The 9,484-nt window shown below is 34.1% G+C and overlaps 1 protein-coding gene across 1 annotated transcript; it reads left to right on the plus strand.

The window, feature by feature from the left end:
* Nucleotides 1–7,452: 7,452 nt before the first annotated feature.
* HELRODRAFT_173035 (hypothetical protein) lies at nt 7,453–8,205 on the plus strand (the record flags this gene model as incomplete). Its single annotated transcript, XM_009019677.1, has 2 exons — nt 7,453–7,862; nt 7,923–8,205. The coding sequence occupies 2 exons, from the start codon at nt 7,453–7,455 to the stop codon at nt 8,203–8,205; spliced, it is 693 nt and encodes a 230-aa protein (XP_009017925.1).
* Nucleotides 8,206–9,484: the final 1,279 nt, after the last annotated feature.

Raw genomic sequence — 9,484 nt, forward strand, 5'->3', positions numbered from 1 at the left:
CCTTTCTTTTCTCATATATCTCCATATCTTGTTCTCTTGCACTGGCTACCTATAAAATATAGAATAATTTTTAAAATTTGCACATTAATGTATAAGTCTCAATCTAAATTATTTCCTATGTACTTATAAGATATATTAATTGATCCTAAACGTCCCGGTTTACGATCTTAACTCGCGTTAAACAATCTGCATTAGCTTTTTCTGACCGTTCTCTCTGGAACCCTCTACATCCTCCTCTGACTACTTTTCCATCACTTACGAAGTTCAGAGTGGATCTCGAGAACCATATGTTTGCAAAACTCACTGAGGAGCGCTGTTGAACATCGCGAAAATAGCGCTTTACAAACAAATTGATTGGTAGATCGATGTTGAATAATGTGCGTAAGCTCTGTTGGCGTAGCAACATACATCCGTATTGGCATTAAAATAAAAAGCTTACATAACATTTTGGCAACCTGTTGCGACAGTCTAATTTTCTCAAGCGATTTCGGCGATATTGTCACCGTTGATGTTTCAATTAGCTTCTTCACTATGTTTAGCAATGCAAAGTCGGACAAACGTTCCTGTCCTATTGAAAATCCAAATAGTTAAAACAAGATTTATTATTAGTTTGCAACATTAAAATTAGTTTGCTGGACGAACTGTCTCGGAACACAGTGCAGAAGCTCACATCAGCTCCTATTTTTTTCAGCCTGCAGCTACACATGGATATAAATATTATCAATCCATTCCATGGATATAAATATTATATATATATATATATATATATATAATGATTACATAATAATAACAATATAATTATATATATCCATGGTTCAAGAATACTTAGAATAGAGTAAAATGAGTTGAGAAAAAAGTTACGTTCTTACACGCATGCCCGGTTTAAAGTACAGAAAACAGCTGCTTCTACGGCTTTGGTTTAGTGAAAAACATTATTTTAGCAATTGTTGAAATCAAAATTTGTCAACTTAATCCCAAACCTGCAGTGGTGCCACATGTGCTTGGCGGTTGTTGAGCTGTTTCAACTTTGATTTAATTTGAGGTATTAATAATTTCTTAGAGTTGGAGTATCCTATTAATCGTGTTAAAAAAATTATAAATTTAATTTTGACTGATATATTGACTTTGTGCGATAGTTGAAGAAGTTTAGAAATGAAAGTGGGCACTAATAACTTTTTTAAAACTTCAAATATTAGTTGTTCAAATGCCATTCACTAATCAATCAATAAATCAGTCAGTCGGCCGGCCGGCCAAACAACCAACCAACCAAACAACCAACCAACTATCCAACTAACCAACCGACCAACCATCCAACCAACCAACCAACCAACCAGCCAACCAACCAACCAACCAACCAACCAACCAACCAACCAACCAACCAACCAACCAACCAATCAATCAATCAATCAATCAATTTATCTATCAATCAATCAATCAATTAATCAATCAATTAGTTTATAAAGCGCTATTTCCGCGATGTTCAACAGCGTTCCTCAATGAATTTGCAAACATAAAAGTCTTGAGATCCGCTCTGAACTTTGTAAGTGATGAAAAAGTAGTCAGAGAAGTAGGTAGAGGGTTCCAGAGAAAAGGGCCAGGAAAGGCAAAAGCAGATTTAGCAAAAGAGTGTTTAACACAAGTTAAGAAGAAGCGAGAACAAGAAGACGATCGTAAACCGGGGCGTTTAGGTTCAATTAATATATCCCTATTTAGGAAATAATTTAGATTGAGACTTTTACATAAATGTGCAAATTTTAAAAATTATTCTTTATTTCATAAGTAACCAGTGCAAGAGAACTAGATATGAAGATATATGAGAAAAGAAAAGAGCACGAGCAACTAGACGAGTAGCAGAGTTAAAAACTTTACTTAAAGGGTAGAGTGTAGAATCAGGAAGACCATAGTAGAGCGAGTTACAATAATCAATCCTAGATAAAACTAAAGAAGTAACAAAAAGGAGAAGAGTAGGATCGTCAAGAAAAGGAAAAATTTGTTTTATTCTACGTAAATGAAAGTAAGAACTTTTAGCAACACTATTAATCTGAGAAGAAAGAGACATTACTAGAATCAAAGATAAAGCCTAGACTACGAAACTTGTGAGAAACATCAAGAGTTTTAGAATCAGGTAAGATAATAGGAGGAATAGTAAGAGTGTTTAGATTTAGTAAAACAGATTAATTCAAATATAGATAGACTAAGTTTAAGACACATAGAGTCAGACCAAGCTTTAGTTGGAGAAAGACACAGAGATAGATTATGAAGAACACTATTGAGATTCGATGGAGGAAAAGAAGTATAAATATAAGTTAGACTTGATGACGTTAAAACATTTTATTTTTAATTTTGTAGATTTTAAGACACATTAATTGCACAATTAATATATTTAAGTATTAAATAAATAGTTAGCAACATCATGAAACGGTGAAAAACTGACAGTTTGATATCTTTTATATATTAATAATTGTGTAAAAAAAACTTTTGATTTATAATAATTTTAAACTATAGACGTGAAATAATTAATTTCTAAAAAAAAACTAAATTAAACGCAAAGAAACATGATATCATCCATGATAGAATCTTGGCCCTAAACAAGATACTTAGGAACATATGAGGAAACATTCGACTCATGCGTAGACAATCATCTTATGTTTTAACAATAGGAACATTTGCAGATAAAATCAAAGCCTGCTTAACATTTTCAATTTCATTCGACTCATGCGTAGACAATCATCTTATGTTTTAACAATAGGAACGTTTGCAGATAAAATCAAAGCCTGCTTAACATTTTCAATTTCATGGCTTCGTTTCTAAGATATATCTTTAAAAGTTAGCACGCGGTGTATTAATTTCCAAACTAAGGTTATCAAAACAAAAGTTATAAGAATTTTTAATTGAAATACGTAACGGAAAATTAAATTTAAATATTCCGAATGATTTTCATGGCACTGTAAAAGATTTGATTACTCTGACTGATGGAACCGGTTTCGATTATCCAACATCTTGCATTATACATGTTGAAGGAAAGAGCAATTTTAATCCAATCAAACGAAGCGGTTTACAACTGAATGTACAAAATATGAGCCTAGGAATACAACTATAAGGTGGAAGAGGACACTATTTATTATGCCGTTGAGGTTTCTTCATACGTTCAAACTTAATCCAGCCGATTAACCACGAAATATTCTAAACCTTAGCCACGTGGATTGGTACGCCAATAATGCTGCTGAGTGATTTAAACCACTTCAATTATGTAAAATTCAAAGGAAACATTCTAACAAAAATGTACGAAGGCGTGAATATTTATTATTATTTCTTTTATTATTATTTTTTAATGGATTTGATCAATAAAATACTAATTTTTAGCTGGTCCACCAAACTGTGACCGTTTGAACTAGTTTGTATTGCTCATCATCTGCTATTTTTATTGTTGTTTATGTTATTTTACATGAAATTTAGGAAAATTGACTAAAATGTGTTGTGTCGGAATTTAAATTTCAACAAACTATCAATTGAATATTTTTTCTGAAATTTAAATAAACGAAAATGCCTTCTCCCTAAATTAGTAGGAGCAGTAAGAAAGAAACAAGGTGTTGTCTGTATCAAGTAAAAATTTTTTATGATTTTTATTCGTGAGTTCAATCAATCAATCAATTAGCTTATAAAGCGCTATTTCCGCGATGTTCAACAGCGCTCCTCAATGAATTTTGAAAACAGATGGATCTTGAGATCCGCTCTGAACTTCGCAAGTGATGGAGAAGTAGTCAGAGAATAGGTAGAGAGTTCCAGAGAAAGGGACCAGAAAAAGCAAAAGCAGATTTGGCAAAAGGGTGTTTAACACAAGTTAAGAAAAAGCGAGAAGAAGAAGACGTTCGTAAACCGGGGCGTTTAGGTTCAATTAATATATCTGATAAATACTTAGGAAATAATTTAGATTGAGACTTATACATAAACGTACAAATTTTAAAAATTATTCTATATTTTATAGGTAGCCAATGCAAGAGAACAAGATATGGGGATATATGAGAAAAAAAGGGGCACGAGCAACTAGACGAGCAGCAGAGTTAAAAGCTTTACTTAAAGGATAGAGTATAGAGTCAGGAAGACCATAGTAGAGCGAGTTACAATAATCAATCCTAGATAAGACTAACGAAGTAACAAGAAGGAGAAGAGTGGGATCATCAAGAAAAGGCAAAAGTTTTTTTATTCTACGTAGATGAAAGTAAGAGCTTTTAGCAACACCATTAATCTGAGAAGAGAGAGACATTGTAGAATCAAAGATAAAACGTAGACTACGAAACTTATGAGAGACATCAAGAGTTTTAGAATCAGGTAAGATAATAGGAGGAATAGTAATAGAGTGTTTAGATTTATTAAAACAAATTAATTCAAACTTAGAAGGATTAAGTTTAAGACACATAGAGTCAGAGAGATAAATTATGAAGAACACTATTGAGATTAGATGGGGGAAAAGAAGTATAAATGTAAGAATCATCAGCATATAGTTGACTAGAGAAAGAAAAGCTATTAATAATACGAGGTAGTTCAAAAGTATAAAGTATAAATAGAAAAGGGCCAAGGATAGAACCCTGAGGTACCTCAAAAGTAAGAGTAGAGGAGTTAGAAGTAGAATTATTGAGAACAACAGAAGAAAAACGATTACAGAGATAAGAAAAAAACCAAGATAGACAAGAATCAGTAATATTAAAAGAAAGATGCAGCAGTCTCAAGAGAATAGTATGGTCAACAGTATCAAAAGCTGAGGAAAAGTCAAGAGCAAGAAGAAGAGTAAGATTACTATTGTCACTAGAGAGAAGGATATCATTGTGTATTTTAAGTAAAGAAGTTTCAGTACTGTGAGCAGGTCTGAAACCAGATTGAGATACAGGTAGCAAAGAGTTAAAGTCTTAATAGGATGACAGTTGATTAAAAACAACTTTTTCTATTATTTTAGAGATGAAAGTAATATTAGTTACAGGTCAATAATTAGATAAAGAGGTAGGATCTAAGGATGAGTTTTTAAGAATAGGAATAACAATAGAATTCTTGTAAGAAGTATGAAATTTAGAGGTGGAAAGAGATAAATTAACTAATTTGAGAATGATTGGATAAAATATTGAAGAAAATTCTTTAAGTAAATTAGAAGGAAGTAGATCTAGAGAACAGGTTGTAGACGACATAGAATTAATAATTTTAGTTAGTTCTAAAAAATTTATTGGAGTAAATACAGAGAAAGATTCAGTAGTAAGTTCAGTAAAGTTATGAGAAGAAAAATTAGAATTAGATGTTCTTAAAGAAGTAATTTTATTTACAAAAAAGTCATGAAACTGTTGAGCAGAAAAAGATGAGTGAGAAGATTTTTTATGTAGAAGTTTAGATAGAACAGACCACCTATTTTTAGATGTTGAAGCAGATGTTATAGAAAAAATGAACTGAACTTTGAACAACGTTTCATTCATGTACGTTATTGATGTTTCTCGAGTTCCATTTGCAGCTTGTGACAAATGAACACCTCACGTAGGCCATTATTAGTTTCTTCGATTTTTAGAATACGATGTTGTATTTTAATTTTTTTTATTATTATTTAAAAAATCAGAATCTGACAAACGCAGAAAGTGTTACAGCATGCAAGACAATAGTACTATAAAATTATAACGAAAAATAAATAACGGTGAAAAAATGTTTAAGTAAAGTCATGAAAAATAAAATAATGTAGTTGATGACTTAGTGAGTTAGTTAAGCGATCGATAAGAAAAAAGAAAACTAAATTGAGTAAATGATGAAGTTTTGAGTGCTAATATATTTAAGGTGTTTTGTTATGAAAGTCTTACCCTGGTATGTTGATTAGGTGGCGACTTGATAGTTATACTTGCGTTGACGAAGGTTGTGTGTAGTATTTTTAATTGGTGGTTGTAGAGGATGGATGACGTGGTTGTTATTTTCCACTTTCTTGAACAATCTTGAATCGATTGTGCTTAATATTTCAGTGACGGTAGGATATGATGCAGGTAGATAGTTGAGGCGAATTAGTTTTTTGATGAGAAGTTGTAGTTGTTGAAGTTGTTGTTTTGTAGCGAAACCAAACCAGGAGGGAGCAGCATATTTGGTGTGCGAAGATGATGAGTGGTTCAGTGATGTCGAAAAATTTGATAAGTGTTTTAAGTGCGTAAAATGTTTGAAAACCTTTTGTGACGATGCGATTTAATATGAGGTGCTACATTAAGTGTGGAGGTGAATGAAATATTTTCAATTGATTCGTGCAAGTGGTTGATGGATGCTCTGGAGGTATGATATGATATGATCTAGTCAGGAAAATTTATTTATCGAGACTCTCTATAACATTATTATTAATAAGAATGTTAGCTTTAATGCTATTTGTTACAATTTTAGGACCAAAAATCATGAAATTTGTTTTTTTTATATTATTTATAAATAAATGATGCAGATTAAACCTATTATGAATTTTGGTTAATTCATTATTCCTATTATCTATAACCTCATCTACGTAAAAAAGTAGTATTTTCCGCAAACATTATGGTCTTCAACAAACTACTAATTTCGGACTAGTCATTCATGAATATTATAAATAATAACGGACCCAAGACCGAACCCTGTGGAATACCGTATTTGACAATCACGTTTTCCGATTTGTTACCACCAATTGTGACGAATTGACGGAAACATTTTGAATAACTTTCAAACTATAAAAGGTTAAAGGTCAATTACACTCTTCCAAAGTTCAGAGGATTCCACAAAGCGCACAAACATCGTATATGAATACATGCTAAACGACGCATCACACAAGAAGCATGTGATAGTCGGGGAACTTTTTGTCATATTCAAATCCGGTTACTGCGAAACAGCACCGGGCGTCCTTAACCATTAAACCATCACGCCGCCACCAACTATGTATAAGAAGGACGGCGGATCCCAATACAACTCATTTTTTTTTAAATATATCATGGTTAATAGAGTTGTAAGCCTTTCTCAAGTCTAAGAACAGACCAATTGTGATGAATTTGCTCTCCATATTGTTCAAAATACTTTCGGTGATGTCTAACAGAGCAAGCTCAGTGGATCGATTTTTTCGAAAAACCTATTGTGATTCGGTAAAGAAATTTAAATGATCTAAGTAGTTCCGAAGACGAATTGACATTATTTTTTCTAATATTTTTGATAATGCAGGCAGAAGAGATATTGGTCTATAATTTTATAATACATTTCTGTCACCCTTTATATTATATATATATATGCTTCGGGCAGGTGAAGCTCGTTAGCCTTGGTCGGCTCTTTACCTAGGAGAAGGAAAACTCTGACTTCAAACCTCCGCTGCCTTGCGGCATACCTGTTCATGGGAAAGACTATGGGAGCAAATCCAGGCAGGAAACCACACTCCACCACCTGAGTTGCGGTCCAGTAACATCAGGGGCCGGTCCAAAGTCCGGATAGAAAGGAATGGTTGACAGGAGCTTGCTACACTGTCGTAAAAACGCTAATAACACGATGGTAGTCCAAAAAAAGTATGCACATACCGGCTCGGACGTCGCCCGGGTGAACAAGGTCCGCGCTGCAGCTTTGGGGACTAGAGGCTGCAGTGTAAAGTATGCTACTGAGTCCCAGAAAGATAGACTGAAAATGGGGTTAACAGTTGGAGTTTGGAATGTCAGGTCATTGTGGCAGACAGGGGCTTACGCGTTGATGAAGAAAGAACTTGAACGATTCAGATATGATGTGGTTGGTCTGTGCGAGGTCCGATGGACAGGAGGTGGAGAAATGGAAGGTGGGAAGATATTATGGTCTGGAACAGAGAGGGAGCACGTCTATGGAGTTGGAATGGTTATTGGCGAAAAAGCAAGAAAAGCACTGTTGGAGTACAATCCAGTGAATGAAAGAATGATGTATGCGAGGTTTAAGTGATACCCGAGAGACATTGATGTGGTAGTGGCATATGCTCCAACAATGGATCACTCGGATGCAGAAATCAAGGCATTCTACGATCAACTGGAGCAAACATTGAATGTACTGCCAAAGAAAGATGTTAAGATAATCACCGGAGATTGGAACGCAAAGATCGGAAGAGACAATATTGGTTTTGAAGAAGTCATGGGAAAATACGGTATAGGAAACAGAAATAATAGAGGAGAAAGACTGCTGGAATTTGCAAAGGACCAAAAAATGTATATAACAAATACAAAAACACAAAATTGAAAAAAATGGACATGGGAATCACCAGATGGAAAAACAACGAACATGATAGATTTGATTTTGATAGAACAGAAATGGATGAAATTTGTTACTCAGTGCCGTGCTTTTCCAAGTGCAGAGATTGGATCAGATCATCGTTTAGTGTTATGCAACGTCAAGATGAAAATAACGAAAAGACCAAAGTCAGGCGAAAATATCAAAAGAGTGAAATATAGCACAGAAATGATAAAAGAGAAGTTGAAAGACATCAGAAATGTAATAGAAAACAAATTGGATACAAAAACAAAGTACGATATGAAAACAAGAGTCAGTAACTTGGAGAAAGTGCTTAAGACTGCAGCCGAAAAATGCGAAGTAGGGAAAAACATAATAAAACCCTGGATAAGTGATGAAGTGATGAAACTTGGAAACTCGTAGAGGAAAGAAGACAGTTGAAAGCAACAAAAAGACAAAACAACGTAAATGAGATGAAATATAAACAACTGTTTTGCAAAATAAAGAAAAGTGCCAGAGCAAATAAAAGAAGATGGATAAACGATAGATGCGAAAAGGTAGAAGTACTAGTTGGACAAAACAAAACAAGAGAGGCGTATCAGCTAGTCAGACAGTTAAAAGGAAAACTGAAGAATACGTCAAGGATTATTAAAGACAAGGATGGAAATGTTCTAACTGAAGGCCAACAAATCAAAGATAGATGGTCGGAATATATCAAAGACCTGTTCACAGATAAAAACACGTATACAAAGAAGGTGTTACAAGCTTTAAAAGAAAGAAAAGTAGTCAATGAGGAAGAAACGGAAATAACATTGGAGGAAGTAATGAAAGCAATGAAGAAAATGAGAAACAACAAGAGCACAGGGAGAGACGGAATTCCCATAGAGCTGATCAAAGCGGGAGGACCAATTGTATGTAATGAGATTCACAAAATCTGCCAAGAAATCTGGGACAGTGGAAAATAGCCAGAAGATTGGTGTAAATCAATCTTGATCATGTTGCCAAAAAAAAGAGACCTGAAAACTGCAACAACTACAGATCAATAGCACTGATCCCTCATATGTGCAAGATCATGCTGATGATCTTAAAAGAACGATTGGAGAAAGACATAGAGCAGCATTTAGGAGAGGAGCAGGCAGGTTTCAGAAAGGACAGAAGTACAGTCCAGCAAATCCTGATGTTGAGACTATTGTTGGAAGATGCTGGACTTTTCAAACAAACAACTTTTCATTGTTTTGTGGATTTTAAGAAGACGTTTGATTCAGTCTGGCACGAAGGTTTGTGGGCA

This window comes from Helobdella robusta (assembly GCF_000326865.2).
Source record: "Helobdella robusta unplaced genomic scaffold HELROscaffold_25, whole genome shotgun sequence".
Lineage (NCBI taxonomy): Eukaryota > Metazoa > Annelida > Clitellata > Rhynchobdellida > Glossiphoniidae > Helobdella > Helobdella robusta.